Genomic DNA, 16,363 nt, shown 5'->3' with positions numbered 1-16,363 from the left:
TTTTTTTTTAATAGGGAGCATTCATACTTTTTTGTTGTTGTTGTTGCTAAAAAAAAATCCCCCAAACAAAAATCTAATGTGTAGTAGAGAGCAAGAAAAGTTTCAAAGAACAAGAAGGAAAACAGGCCACTTTGCAAAGCAAGAAAAAAAATCTCAGCCTGCATTATTATTTTTTCAACTAGATGTGCAGACATGCCAAAATGAGGCCTTGTTTCTAAGAGAAAAGCTGTCATAGTTTATATGCAGTGATTTCAAAATCAGGTACTTAAATTGGTGCAAGAACCTTCCTGTAGAGGTATGTTAATTAGTTGAAGCATTTCTTACACTTCAGCTTAACTGCATAGGATGCCAATGCAAATTTAATCCAGGCAATCAAGTAATAGGTGCAGCTACAAAGTGATTTTAACTAGACTGATATTTTAACGTAGGGCAGCTTCCCTGGTAGAGACACGGCCTTGGTAACAAAGTAGTGTTTAAACCAGTGTTTTGATCTACTTCTGGAATCTGACAGGTCTGGGGTTTAAAATAGAGTGATGGGTAAAATGTATGTTGCAAAATATAAAGACCAGCCCTTCAGCCAACAGGCCTTCCAGGGACTGCAGGTTAGTTTTTCCTTTCCCCGAGAGCCCAACAATAAAGGCTAAAATTGCCATATTTCTTTCCATTCTAGTTCCCTTTTAGTGTGTACATGCTAAGCCCTCATCCCCCTCCCTTCCCACCTCCCCTCCCAGTCCCCAAATTTGCAGCCTACTCATTCACAGTACACAGCAACATGTATTTCCCAGCACTGCTGAAAACTTTCCTACAGAAGCTGACATGATTCCTAAAATGCAGTGGCAACAGCAAGTGCCCTCCCTAAATCAAAGCAATAGGCACGGTTGGCTACTACAAACTGTAAGTCAGTAGCTCAGTTTCCTCTTCCGTGTAGGTATATACAGTATACTGTTGTACATCCACACCCACACAGAGACAGGGTGGAGAACCTGTTTTCTGGCAGTATACAGAAGTTAGGACCAAAGCACTTAAAAAAATCATCAAAGCTTCCATTTTTAAAATCGCAGAATTCCAACTTCAATTATTACACCAAAAAATGCCATCAACAAGCATTAAGGAAAACTATAAAACCCTGTTTGAAAAATGACGCCTGCATTTGAAAGTTATCAGGTAGGGAAACTCATTTTTGAGGTGATAAAGGCAGTCTACTCCTGATCTCCACATTTTTATGTATATAATTTATATATACAACCATATCATTATATATGTAACTTATATAGCACAAGTAGCCTTAGATTTCTTCCTCTAAGGGAGGACAAAATTCTCAGCTTTATGAAACAGATCTTAGTACCTGGTAGGTCAGATCCAACAATCCTTACAATGCTAAATCTTGCCATTGAAGCCCATGCACGCTGTGGAGGAGAAACACTGCAGTAGTCATCCCTAAACTATTAATAAAAAGAGACACAGATGTGACAAAAGGAAGAACATCCAAGTTTGATCTGGAAATGATCATTCACAAAGGTGTAGTTTTAATGCTCATGAAAGATTTTTCACTGAATAGTTGTAGTATCTTGAGAGAAAATTATTTCCATTTTTCATGACAGAGTTAAATAGAGTTATAGTCAAGCACTGTTTTTGTTCTTGGTATGTAGGGATCTTTACAAGTGCAATTCTATCTGAAATCAGCAAAATGTAATTTAAGAGTTTTAGGTTAGAGCATCACCCAAGATATGAAAGCTTAAAAACTGTCTTACTGGATGGAATGACAGAATGTGCCAAGTTCTGAATGAAATCAAGAATAAAAGCCCTCGATCCACTGGGTGCTGGCCTAGTAACATTGAATTATTTACAAAATTTTCCTCTTTTTATTTTTTAAATTTAAAGATTTTGACATACATTAAGGGAAGAGGCAGAGAAAGGGAAACACTTGAAAAAGTTGGATTTCACCAGTTTTGTCAAAAGTACCAGTTACGACCTTTTCGTACACAGAAAAATAAAGTATGTTAAATAGGAGGAGCAACCTTTATGTTAGAGACAGTTAAAAAACCCCAGTTGTCTAGGGTCAGATAAAAATGAGGGAGAAAGCCTGGTTCTGTAGATATCAGAAAGGTCACAGCTAAGATATACTCAATCACTGCAACAATCATATTGATCAACTCCATTTTAGTTACATACCCTAGTGATTAGTTATATTTTTATGCCTGAAGTTAAAACAGTTCAAAAGCAAGGACCTGGGAGCTCCTCTTGCATTCAGGTCCTCCTTCTGCATTGGTGTTTGGTCAGTTCTCGCCATGTATTAAGTGAAAATGTGCTAGCCTAAAAAACAAGTAAACCCAATTCCAAAATGTCTGAGGAAAATAAGAATAAATAAAAAACCAAACCCAATGTTCACCTTTGTAGAAATATGTTGGCTTAGATTTCAGGTCCTGGAAACCATTTCTGAGATATCACATGGGTCCTCCAGGCTAGCAAACTTGTTTCTGTATTATCTGGCTGGTCCCTGCAGCTGTGATGCATCTCAAAGTATGATATTCCTTCAAACTGGTTTGCTAAAGGTTTGAGTTTTTTGAAGATTCACTCCTCTCTAAGTCTCCCTCATGAAGAAACCTTACAAAGTTTAATAAGGGTGAAACTATCAGAATTCGAGAGAAAACCTACAGACCTGCACTACAGTCTGTTCCATCAGCACAAGACTGGGAATAACTAGAACCAGCACACATTTCATCAGAGAGAGCTCTGAAATGAATCACAGAAACACAGAAAAAGTAATATTATAAGGTACTTCTGGAGGTCACCTAATTTAACCCTCTGTTTAAAGAAAGATTAGTTAGATCAGACTGCTCAGGGCCTTGTGCAAGATATTGAAAGAATCTAGAATTTCAGTTTGTCCTTTCTCTTCTTTATTTGCCAGTTCAGCCAGGTAATATAATTGTCTAGCCTGAGTAGCTACTGAAAAAGAACAGCTCTGGGATAATGAAGAAGACTCTGGACTCTGGAATCTCCTTGGCTGTTAGACCAATCTTTATAAAATGCATGTGATATTTTATGTTGCTCTTTATCTCCTAAGGGGAAAACCAAACATAACGAACATGCACTAAAGTGTTGATTTAGTCTAAAAAGCTACTAAAATACAGCATCATGTGGCTTCATATTTGATACAGTATGAATGAAACAATAAATTTTTCAGTTCAAGGTAAACCAGCAATGATCACGTTGAAAAAACAGAATTTTGCTTGCCAGGCCTCAAGCTGGAAGTACAGAAAGCATATTTCTATAAGCATATTTTTATGCAGAGATTCAGCAAATCTGATTATAAAACTATTTATACTGTGGCTTCCTAAATGATTTTTCATTAGTCAGTTTTCAAAATAGAATCTTGTCTTAAAATATAGGTTGTCTCAGTTAGATAATGGAAAAATCCAGAATAAATAAATTATATCACCACTGAAACATATGAAGATCTGGAATATTCTGTCTGGTTTTGGTGTCCCAATTACAAGAAAATGACTGACATATTGGAGCAAGTCTAGCAGAGAGCCACCATGGAGATCAGGTTCTGGAACATATCATGGATAAAGAGGGGCTGAGAGATATGGTTCAGCCTTAGGAAGAGAAGAGTAAAGGTAGATCTTATTGCTATCTCCAAATACCTAACCAAGATTGTAGAGAAGATGCCAGACTTTTCTTGGAGGTGCACAGTGGAAGGGGCAATGAAAACACGTTGGAACGTGGAAAATTCCTACTCGACACACGGATTTTTGAATTTTTATTTTTTTTTAACCATAAAAGTGGTTAAATATTGGACCAGCTTGCACAGAGCGGTCACAGAATTTCCATTCTTGGGGATTGTTAACACTCAGCTGGATATGGCCCTGAGCAACCAGCTTTAGTTGGAGGTTGGCCAAGATGGCCTCTGGAGGACCCTTCTCATCTGCATGATTCTATGATTGACTGCTCTGCTCCAAAATGTTATTTAGGTAATCACAAAAACTCACATTTGTTTTAGTTGCTTCTTCTGTGTCCACTATCTTGTGAGACTTTTTTCTCGATTTGTTCTCACCCTATAGTTCCATGGCCTTGGAAACCACAGTCTGACTTTCTTACAATGGCTTCTCTTTTGCAAGCATACGTAAATCTAGCATTGAAGGAAACAAGGTTAAGCTTCTCCTTTCTAAAGCTGGATAACTCAGTCTTTAACTCAGTCTTCAACTGTCACCAAATCATCTATTTATGGGTTTGCTTCCAAGAAGCCTTACACAGATCCTTTCCTCTACAGTCTGATTCTACTCACAGTTTACAAAGAGAGGACAATTGTACAACTTTAGCAAGAAGACATGGGCCCAAAAAGGAACCAGCTATAACAGACTACACAAGTTTGATGTGCACAGCTTAAAATATCTGCAAAGAAACAAAACTTATCATTGTAAAAAAAAAGAAACCTGGAATGTGTCACATTGATTATGCCTTTCCAAAATGGAGACTCCTTCTAAAAAATGCCAGTTATTGTTCAAAATTTTAGTAATGACTAAGACACTTGCATATGAGCACCCAAAACCCCAATCAACAGATTGACTGAGTACACCATATATACAGGTGAAAAATATCTTCCTTTACAAACATAAGAGATGGTTCCAAAGCTCAAATTTTGGCTTTAGAGCTCAAGACCTGCTACAGAGAGAGCCTGAGAAATTTGAAATCTGCTTAGGTCTCTTATCCCCCCTTTTCTATGTTTTTTAGGTTATTTGGATCTGTGATGTAGATGTAGGCCTGCCTTTACAACAAAGTAAACAGATATTTCAGCTTTTTTTTTACCATGGGGCTCTTGTTCTGCCATATCTAAATAAGATGCCAACAAGACCATAAATGACAACTGGAAGTAAATAAACAGTCTTGATTGGCTTTTTCCAATTTAAATAGTGTGGTGCTTCAACTGTCACTTAAAAATTAAGGTTTGTAGACTACCAATAGTGTGTCTAAAGCCAAGTGTGTCCACAGGCCAAAGGAGGACATTTATGCAGGTTCACAGCCAATGAATATCATAGTGGTGGGTTTGAGAGCATACACTTTGGGACACTACAGTAATGAAATTCTAGGATTCTCTTACCCTTTTTTCAATTTAACGCATTGACTGGATGCTCTAGTTTCACAGACCTGAGGTTTCAGTTCCCATCAGACATCCTCCTGAGGGACAGCAGGGGGGCAGCACCAATCTCTGCTCTCTGGTGACCTGTGACAGGATCCAAGGGAATGGCATGGAGCTGTGTCAGGAGAGGTTTACGCTAGATATTAGGAAAAGGTTCTTCCCCCAGAGGGTGGTTGGGCACTGGAACAGGCTCCCCAGGGAAGTGGTCACAGCCCCAAGCCTGCCAGAGTTCAAGGAGCATTTGGACAACACTCTCAGGCACATGGTGGGATTCTTGGGGTGTCCTGTGCAGGGCCAGGAGCTGGACTTGACGATCCCTGTGGGTCCCTTCCAACTCAGGATTTTTTGCGAGTCTGTGATCTGGCAGATCTGTATGTTCCATCACAAATTCGATCCTAGGGCCCTCAGTCCCAGTGGAACAGCTGAGTGAAACAGCCATAAAAAGTATGCAAATACAGAAGTAGAGAAATACGAGATTGTCAGCAAGCAGTGCTCTGCAATTTTTAAATGTATACATATATATATGTAAGCATATATATATACACATATAGAGTATAGTTAGTTTTAAATCTTTGGAATAAACTCAATTTTTGTTCTCTCTCTCTTTCTTTCTGACTTTCTTTTCTTTCACTCTCTCTCTCAAGCTCTTAACATGAATATTACATCATTGTCCCTAAAAGATGGTTAGATTTTGGTCCATATTTCATGCCATATGGGCCAGACATCGTATTTCCCCCCTGTCCCCAAAGTGTTCAGTTGACAGTCACAGTGTTTTGTGAAAACTGTGAGGAAAACCAGCATCTTTCGAGTAAACTCAATCTCTCACTGGAACCAGAGGTTGCAAAATGCTGAGAATTCAAGTGCCAAGGATCCTGGTGACAGCTCTTAAACATCTATTCAGTTTCTTGTTTGCTCTTTTTTCCCTTTAGAGTATAGTTTTACCTCCCAAAACATAAATTAAGGGAAATATATAACAGTCAATGAGTCAAAACAGTCAAAGGGCAGTTGGCTAATACAGTATAAAAGAGCAGCAACCATTTGTGGACCACGTGCTATTTTGATTCATTTCTAGACACCTTGTAGGGATGGTCCCAGAATATACAAAATATACAACTTAATGACCACCTGCCTGCTTGCATAGGCCGTTTTTATGGTCCTAAATGCAGTCTTTGGAGTCAGGGCCAGTGTCAAATAGTTTCAAATACAATTTATGGCAATACATTTTTTGTGGGTTTTTTTCCTTTTGTAATGAAGACTTTAATCCACTTTGAGCCAACGAAATCAAATTATCAATAGGACGGAAGGGTGAGCATGAGACCTCCACTTCTCCTTGATGGTTCACACAGTAGGCCAAAATGGACCTCTAGGTTAGTAATACTTTAGACCAATCATTTGGAAAAGGCTCACTGCTGTATGTAAAATCCCTTCCTTCCTTCACCGTTCACATGGTTACACTTTTTCATATAGGAGTGGCCTACAGTATCAACTTGATGAATGGAGAAGGAGGACTTTGATAATTTCTTTAAAAGGCTAATGCTGAATGAAGCCATTGTACTTGGAAGAGGTTCTCGATTTCCCAGTCAAAGACTGGAGCAGGAGTTTTGGCTTGGGGTTTTTTTGTGTGTATAAGATGCTCAACAAACATTAGCTTTAAATTAAAACATTCTGCAGGTGCTCTTTACACAAACAAAAGTCTAATGTTTTAAATTGGTTAGTAGAACAGCAAGAAAAAGCAACATAATTCACCACTAAATCACCGTGGGTTGTGGCTAACATGCTCATATGATGTGGAAGGAATCCCGTAGTCATGCCTGTGTGGCCAGTCCCAGACTGATATCCAGGTGAAGACAAGGAGTTCTGAAGATCACTTGTTTGTGGAGAAAAGAGAAAAAATGTTTAAGCTTCCAAACAAGCTTTTAAAGTTTTTTGTTCAAAAAATAAACAAGAAGTCCTAGCTATGGCAATAAGGTGAGGCTTAAAGAGATATTAGGTGCTGTTTTTTAGGGGTTTATCCCTTGGCTACTTAGCCATCATGGCAGCAGCTTCCAGAGTCCCTAGTGCATATGTTGTGCAATAGCCAAAACAAAAATTAAAATAAAAACAACCAACAAAAATATAATCCTCCATGAAGTCTAAATAAACTCAGGCCAAGAAGAGGATATTTGTGTCACAAGTGTCACTCCACAGTCTACTGCCATTAAGGCCACTGGTATTGACTTAAAAGGATCTCAATAGGTCAGTTCTAGGAAGAAGAACCAAAACCAAGACAGATCAAAGTGTCTGTGAGAAGTCTGATGCACTGAACATTAGGAATTCTCAGACAAAGAACAAAAAAACCAAGAGGTTCATTTTGGCTACCAAACTGGGATTTGGTTTTCTAGGTCATTGGTTTCCCCCCATCTATTTAAAAAGGAAGTTAGTGCTACAAATATGCAACTTCAAGACAACATATTCTTCTACTGAGTTGCACTGAGAAGCAAGTTAGATAAGCCCCTCCTACTGCCATCCACTGCAGGGAAGCCTCCGGTGTTTTCTTTGATTTCCGTTGGCAAAAACAGGAAACAAATCCAAGAGGGATGAAGTACTGTAAGCAATTGTTCTTTTCCACTGACTTCACCACTACACCATTTCCTCGCCTGCATCTTCTCCCATCCACCCGGGGCAAGGCATAAAAGAACCGATGTACGTATTGAAGTATCACTGGGTGCAAGACAGTGTGAACATGTGGCCCCTGTACAGAGGATTACACGGGATCGAGTTCTCTTCTCCTGTAAGGTAGCACGTTGTAACTTGAGTTCCACTTTCATCTCACAACACTTAGCCCAGATGACATCTATGCCAAGCTGACTGATATTTAGATGTGTCTCTTCATGTGGAGGGCAAGGTGATCCGACCTGGAAAAACACCTGCAACATAAAGCAATCAGGAAATGAAATAAATATACGATTTCAGAAAACAGGGTTTCTGCTCCTCCCTTGTTAAGTACAAGAGAAAATATACATCCAAGTTTAGAGACATTCCTTGAGTTATCCCTGGATCGCCACCAAACTGTGTGATTGACCTCTGTGACCACAGAGGGCCAACTATCTTGTCTCTTTGCAGCTACAGAGACTACTTTTCTCCATTCTCTGTTCCTATCCCTCCCTCTTCTTTCCTTGAGTCAAACATCAGGGAAGAGTGCTCATCTATGCACCTATATTATAAAATCAAGTATTTAGTGTGTGTGTTTGCATATAAAAAATTAAATAAACCAAATTAGTTTTATTCAAGTACTCAGCAACATCATTTTAAAAAACTCCAGCTTTCTCAAGTGCCCAGTATCTGCAACAAGCACCAAAGTATGATGCTAGTTTTGAAAGCTGAATTCTCATTTCTAACTACAAATGGGAAGGAAAGCTGGTTCAGAGTTTGGAGGCTGACAATCCATCAGGCTACTTATCTCTCTCTTTCTCTGTACTGGGAATCTGGGTGCTAATATGTGGATGCTGATGAAAGCTATCTCCCTGAAGGATGTTGACAGAAGATAAAGTATTATGCTTATTTCGTAAGAGTGACAATTGAGAGACAGAGAAGGCAAGGAAATTGTAAATCACACAAGAAGAGTGGTAAACCCAGAAAAAGAAGAAGCCAGGACCTGAGCTTTCAACTTCTATTCTTTATCCACAAAGTCATTTTTTATAATCTCATAAGAAAACATAATGTTTTGACATTCTGAACATGTAGTTGGATCCTGATGAGATGGACTTAGAGCAGCAACTCTAGAGAGCTAATTGAGTTTTGGGGCTGGTCTAAACATGCAGTTAATGGAGAATAAGGTAAAGCATGAATTTGAAATGAAGCATCTCTCCTTTATTAACTCCCTTGCTAAAGGCTTATGACTGCCTTCTTCTGAAGTTACTTAATCCACTTGTGAAGTGAGTTAAGAAACTCAGAATAAAACACACTTACTCCAGGAGAAGAGCAACCCCACAAAGAGTTAATCAGGAATTCGTATTCTAGAACAGCTGCCTTTTTTTTAGTAGGCAAACTGCAGGGCACTCACGGCAGCAGGAACAGTAGCCCAAATTCAGGCACTTCACAGCACCAAGACATCAGAGTGATCAGGGGAATAAGTTCTCAGGAGTTCAAAGGCTTTTCTTACTTGTCATTCAATATATGCCTTACTCTATCAAGACTGCCAGTAAGCAAAAGTTCTTTGTTGACTTTGTTCCCATTAGCTATGGGATTGAAAGCACCAACCCATCTCACACCCACCATCACAGTGTCATTTAAGATATGTATGGCATGAGAGAGCAAACCGCGGGACAAGCAGGCAGTGGTTCTGGCTGTCTACCCCACAGCCCAAAAATGGAACCTGTCTGTCACAGTGGTAGGACTCAAGACACTTTCAGAAATTAAACTTCTTCTAGGTAATTCAAGTTGAGCACTAAAAAACAGGAGCTTTCCAAGTTCCCTGCAAATCTTGGCTTGTCTCCTTTCCACCCTAAGCCACAAGACACTGCCTTATTTTTTTAAAAAAACATCTACTACAAATATCACATAAAACCCCACATGCCTATGGCTTTTGAATAAACTGGCTCCAAGGGCACCATGAAAAGCTACTTCCAGAACAGACTTGCCTGACATGTCTTTTCACTGCCCCGCAGATTTATAGTATAAAACACCCACCAATAATGGACAGAATAATATCCAAATGGCTTATTGTGAGTATCAGGATAGCTCATAGTCAGGCACTGAGTTATTTCAAAAAAAGCAGTAGTTGAGTATTTTGTATTTTTCAGGAAGAAGAAGGTAAAAAAACAAACTGAACTACCCAGGAAAAAAAGCCAATACCGAAAGATAAAAAAAGAACACAGTCTAAAGGCAAATACCCAGAGGATAAACACCCTAAGAAAGCCTGAGAAAGAGGAGAACTATAAAAATGAAGATATTTCAAATAGTTAGGGGGTGTTTTCTGTTCTGCTGGAAGTATTCCCCTGCACATGTTACCTATCTGCTTCTACAAGCAGATGAGTGATCAAGAGGTGCATTTCTAAGACAAAGAAACATTTCAATAAGGCAACTTTCACAAGAAAAGTCATATACTCATTTTCTATGAATGAGCATAGCTCTTCTCATGTCAGCTCTTCTCTACTTGCAGCTTACAAGGGGGTTAATACCTTCAGAATGGCAAAAACTAAAGACTCCTAAAGAGGATGGAGGCTGCATTCCTCCAAGGTCCTACATGAACCTCAGCAAGACAGACGTGAATCTGACAATGGACTTTGGGCTTTCAACACAGCAGGCTCCATACAGCCAAAATGCACCCTTGGACCATCATCTCTCTCACCAGTCTAAACTGAGAAAGCAGTGTGCTCTGGCTACAAGGGCTGCCAAAACAAAACAACAGCTTGAGTGGCTGCCAAAAAGGCATGCACCAGCTGGCACTTCAGTCTAGGACTAGTCATAAGACCACTACCCAAACAGCATGGCTTTTCCTCTCCAATTGCCTCTATTACAGATGCAACACCGGAAAGTGTACGCTGAGTCACACCCCAGCGAGAGCTGTTAAAAATATAGATTCAATACATTGTTTCACATCAGTAACCACCATATTAGCATCTAGTATATTTTTCAGTCCTATAATATTTTATAGCTAATAAAATGGTACCATAATTGCTAGTTTATAGCTAATAAAAGCTACAATACTAACTTTTCACGTTCTTCCACTGACTAATTTGGTTAGTTCTATCTCTTAGTAAGGCTGGTGGATGTGGACAATTATTTTAACAGTAAACAGTCCCTACAAAATTTTTGCAGCTAAATCATGCTGTCAAAAAGCCTATTGATTAGTGGGCACATTTTTTCTTTCCTTCTGGGACTAAAGGCAGCAGCAGAAGAGGTTCCACAGGATAAGCTGTCAAGGGAAACTCTTCTCTTCAAAAATTAAGAAACAGGAGCTTGCTGGTCTGTAGTCCTGCCCATGAGACAAGATCTTGCTCTGTACCTCTGGCTCTACAACACTATCAGTTCCATACTAGCTCTGCACATCGTATGTGGGGACATCACAGTCTTTTCCATCATCCATTCCTGAGTCCAGCTCTTCCTGGAAAGGACAGCTTACGCTAGAATTAGACATCCTAATTATAAAATTCATACAGTGATGTGTGACACATAAATTCCCTGCACACAAACATGATTCCTTCCTTTCTCTTTCTGTTCTATCTCCTTAGCAACACAATACTGCTCGGCACTGAGGCCTCTGAAGGAGAAAGAAGAAAGGTAAGTACAATGAGAAGAGAATATATTGCTCAGCCATCTTTCTTACCAGCTGTGGATTTTCCACTGTGAGATGTGTTCATTCGAGTTAAATGTGCTCTTAGCTTGCCGTCAACAAGGAAACCACACGCGCATGTGCACGCACGAGCAGAGAGGAACATACACCCCAAAAGTCTGGCACTAAGCTGCTATCTCCTAAACACATATTTATGCAGAACAACTGAGTGTCACTACCCTGTCAAACTCTTCCCCTTGAAGTGTGAGGAACAATCCTAGCTTGTGTTTCTGAGGAGCAAAATTCTTGGGGAATGCTAATGACCAGCATAACCCTGGTGTTTGGAAGGCACTAAGGACTTGTACACTGCTTTCCATATCACTTTAGTTGATTCTCCTTTATCCCCTGCTGCCACCAATCCACACAGCATTTGCAGCACATACGATGTTAGTCAAACCAGTGGTAGTTTGCCAGCTGTAACTAACCATGTAATCTGTGGGTTGCATAGTGTTGTGTTAGGGCTGGAGCAGCAGAAGAGAATCACGTCTTATCTCTTCTGTTATAAAATTGACCTGTACACAGAGGACATTCATCCCCCTTTGACATCAGCCAGAAGGTCAGACAGACAAGCACATCTGAAAACAGCCTTGGAAGGGAACTGCAGCCAGACTGTGTGAACAACATTCCCCTTTGCTATTTGAATCACCCCCTTCATGCTCTGATTGCCAAGATACAGCCTTCAAATCTGAACAACAACAGGCATAGGTTTTGTGCTACATCATTGTTGTTAAAAGAGCTCAAATAGGCTCCTTAAAATGTAACAAGCTGGCCACATCTACTGTCAATAATGGTGTGTGCAATAAAGGGTAGCAGTTCAAATACAGAGAAATTGTTCCCCAGCTGGAACCCTGGCTCAGGAAGAGGCACCTTTAACATTGAAAGTCTGCCTAAACAGCTAAGGACAGTTTTAGGCTCATGTTTCAGTGCTTGCTTGAGATGACATCTGCAATAGGTGGTAGTAGAGAGATCTGGGAATGAGAAAAGAAGGAAAAATAGTAGTATGGCAGAGTGGAGCAAAAGAAGAACAGGCACTGCCACTCTACAAGCTTGCATCAACTAACTGGGAGAGTAAGGACAAATCTGTCTCCTATCACCACACACAGATGGTATGGGCATGTAGTTTAACAGGGCACAATCCCCAGTACTCTCAACTTTATTAATAGTACTCTTCCTTCATCTACAGATTCAGCAGAAGAGCAGAAAATGCATTAGATGATTACAGGAATATATCTCTTGACTGCAGTGACTGAGTTTGCTGCCAAAGAGGAAAGCTAGATAGGAAGGGATAATATGTGGAGGGAGAATAATGAACACTTAGCAAAGGGCTGAAAGAGATCGAGGAGTTGAAAATACTGACTGTATTTCTTTAGCTTTCTGCTAAAACTATTGTTTGTCCTGACACAGAAACCCTGGGGCTTTGTGTGTACATGTGTATGGGTATTTGTGGGGCCACGATGGTTTCTTCTTCGGAGGAATGAAAAGAGAAAGGCAATGCCTTACATTTAAAACAGAACATAACTGTTTTTCACAGAGGTGCTTAAACAAAAGCAGAACTGCAGAGGTCCCTACTTGGTTTATCCTGTCCCTCATTCTGAGCAAACAAAAGATAATCCAGGGATAAAACAAAAGATAATCCAAGAGGAAGCCCTCCGTGGGGGAAGGGGAACGGGAAGAGGGGAGACAAGGGCAGAAGAGCACTTAAGGAGATGAAGCTCTTGGAAAGGCAGGATGTGAAAATGATCAAATTTCCTTCCCATAAAAGGATGGGGTCTCTTGTTTATGTCCCACACATCCTCTCTCCACGCATATTCTCTGTTGGTCTGGTGTACCCAGAGGCTTCCTAGAGCCTTTATTGTATTACAAAACATTTCCTTATCACAGCCGAGAACCTTAGTGCTGCATTAAAAAGATGGGTAATTTTCTTAAGCCTCTTTTAAAAATATATATAAATAGGATTAGCTGGATAACATGTTCAGATGCAAGCACATTATTTGATTACTCAATAGTGGATCTAGGTTTCACCCAGGGCACTGCCAATCTTCAGCTGGGGGGGTGCGAGGGGGAGAAGTGCTCATTGTTCGATCCTGTCAGTGCTGTCAAAAGTCATTACAGGGCTAATTGCCTTTGCTCCACCCTGATTTCTTATCATTTGGGATTGGGGATGTGGAGAAGGGTGTTCTTTTGGTTTTGTTTCTAAATTCAAAGAACCCAGCTTTCAAAAGCACTCAGCACCAAGCAAGGATGACCAGATTTTTCAGACGAGCTCGGTGTTCATTGAAGTGGTAAAAAACTGTAAAAAGGAATTGGCAATGAGTGGCCCTAACCGTGGCTCTCACTGGGAGCTGCTAGGTGCTCAGCTCACACCTCATTTCTGAGTGCCCAGAGGAGGACTGTTGCATGTCAGGCTCTTCAGGAACCTTGGCTCTGGGCACCTGTCAGGATTTTAAATCTGGGCCCACACAGAATGAAGGTGCAGAGTATTTCCCACTTCAAACAGATGTCAAGGGTGAGATTTAAAACTGTAAGAAAAGATTCACTAATTAGCAGGAATGCGCAGAGATCACTGATCTTACACAAAACAACCTTATGAACTTGAACTCTAAGATATGTCTAAATCACTCTTGTGCTTTTCAAAGTGGTGCCCTTTGTCACCTGTTATTGACTCTCCCCTGCTACATCCAGAGGGTTGAAACAGGTTGGACTCTGTGGTAAGAGAAGACAATGATCATACAGAAATTAAGTGCTTTTTTCCTACAGGTTTCCTATAAATTTGGGGCACAAGAGCCACACACACTCTCCATCCCTCCTGCCATACACTCATGTTTTTGTGAGGCCCATCAGTTTTGCGAGGCCCACCCTGCCAAAATGTGGGCAGCCAGCTGTGGTGCTCAGGTTAGTTCTGGAAGCAGAGCAAATAGAGGGAGCTCTACCTTTGTGAGGGCACCAGGCTCACAGGACCAGGAGACAGAAAGCTTTGGAGATGCTCTGTAGAGAGGTCCATCACTGAAATAGTCTAAGGCCCTTTGGATGTCCTTTCTGCTTTAAAGGTATTAATAAGAGCTGCTCTATGGACTGAATCCTGTGCCCACAACAGACACCAGCAGGGTTCAATCAGACCTACACCTAGTTCCACCCACATTTTTCTCTGTGCTGTGGGATGGAAACAGCTTAGACTGCTTAAGAAGTATTCCCCATCTGCCAGCCTGCCTGGCCACTGAGGCAGAGAAGACAGGGGAAAAGTGGAGGGCCTCTCCTTGGTTCAGGGATCGAGGCAGTGGGACAGGAGCACAGAAGGGGCCTCTCTCTGCTGGGAGACAGGTCTCTTGTCTTGGGGAGCTGGCAACTCCATACCAGTCACAAAACTCCCCGTTTCTTGAACACCGTATTAGGAAGCTGCATTACCTGTCACAATGGTTGCATTTAAAGGGCTTTGCACCCGTGTGCTTTCTGTAATGCCTTGTGAGCTCATCACTCCGTGCAAAACGCCACTCGCACCCTTCCCACGAGCACTTGTAAGGCTTCTCACCTGCAGAGGGGAGGAGAGAACAGTCAGTGTGGCAGCAGGATTACTGAGTACTCAATTTGCAAGCCCTCTGTTATCCCACCTTGCCTCTGACCCATTAGAGCAGGTTAGCCCATCACACAGTTCATGGCCAGTGTGGGATGGAAACAACTTAGGGCTGATGATGTATTGTACTGAGGATAGTTCCAGTCCAAATTTTATCACTGCTAAAATTCTCGCACAATCTTATTTCCCGTTTCTAACAAAACCAGGCAATTACCCTTCAAAGAAACCCTGAGAATGTTCCCAAATGTCTATGCAGCTGTGTGGCTGAAGCTTGAGTCTCAAACAGCTTTTCAGTTTTCTCTATCCTTGCCAGATGAATTACTGTGGTACTTGAGTGACTGTATTAACATCTGAACATTCTGCAGATGTGCACCATTCCAGAGTGACAACCACTACTGCATCGCATGCTTTACCCTGAGTCTATTTACCCCTTGCATGTTCCTCCCAAGTATTCATGCCTGCTGCCCCCAAGGACTGCACCTTCTTTGGTTGCTTCTGACAACAAAAACTGTTCCTTGGTTCAAGAAATCATATGTCAGGCAGCAACTGTGAGAGGATATGTTTTTTCCTCTTTAAATCAGCTGGTCCTTCAGGCTTTTTGCACAACATCTTTATCAGATGTTTCTGCCTCAAAATATTAATGGTGCCACTGAAGGAAGTGGAACAGTACAGTTGTAAGACAGGAGAGATTCTAGTCTGCTGGTAGGATTTGGACTCAACGATCCTTGTGGATCCCTACCAACTCAGGAACTCTATGATTCTGTGTTCACATCTACCTATCTTCTAATGCAAATCAGTCTCCACGAATCAAATTCTGCCATGGTGTAACATCTGTGGAGTCTTAACACCTTCTGATGAAGAATTCCAAGGTCTCATGACTCCCTTTTTCTTATTCAGTGCACATGCATTGGTGTGCATTCAAATTTAATATCTTCCCCCCCAGGACAAATGTTCCAGTGCATCTCCTATATAAACTCCACGTCACTCTTCCCTATGCAATCATGACCGTATGGATGCATTAGGAGAGAGCTGAGATAAAATGCAAACAAGAAATCACTTTCACTACCAAGCTTCTAAGATAGGAATTATAAACAGAGAAGGGATTATTACATAATTTTTTAAAATTGCTAAGAAAGCGATCTTAAAAAACCCACCATGGACCACACTGGGGCTGCAGTCTGTATGACCCCCTAGGCCAGTCACACGAAACAATCACTTGACCACAGCAGACAGTGCAGAGACACAGATTTCTATATTTAGTGTGTCTATTTAGCAAGAAAAGGAGTGAGATCTGATTATGGGAGACCAATGTATTTCATGGTGACAAATTGGAGAGGCCAAA

General features: G+C 40.8%; 1 protein-coding gene across 2 annotated transcripts in view; it reads right to left on the bottom strand.

Annotated features, from left to right (window-relative positions):
- Positions 1-5,403: 5,403 nt before the first annotated feature.
- Positions 5,404-16,363, bottom strand: part of KLF7 (Kruppel like factor 7) — a 61,896-nt gene continuing 50,936 nt past the window's right edge. Inside the window, exons 4-5 of one of the 2 annotated variants that reach the window (XM_017834825.1) lie at positions 14,856-14,979; positions 5,404-8,046 (exon numbers count right to left, since the gene is read on the bottom strand). In XM_017834825.1, the coding sequence (XP_017690314.1) occupies positions 7,995-8,046; positions 14,856-14,979 (176 nt within the window). In that variant the 3' untranslated portion in view covers positions 5,404-7,994. The remainder of the gene's footprint in view (positions 8,047-14,855; positions 14,980-16,363) is intronic. The other variant, XM_017834827.1, reaches the window with a different exon arrangement.

Source organism: Lepidothrix coronata, unplaced genomic scaffold (genome assembly GCF_001604755.1).
Source record: "Lepidothrix coronata isolate B3197 unplaced genomic scaffold, Lepidothrix_coronata-1.0 Scaffold7, whole genome shotgun sequence".
Taxonomy (NCBI): domain Eukaryota; kingdom Metazoa; phylum Chordata; class Aves; order Passeriformes; family Pipridae; genus Lepidothrix; species Lepidothrix coronata.
Note: the sequence above shows the minus strand (reverse complement) of the source record. Positions and strands in the feature narration are given on the sequence as shown.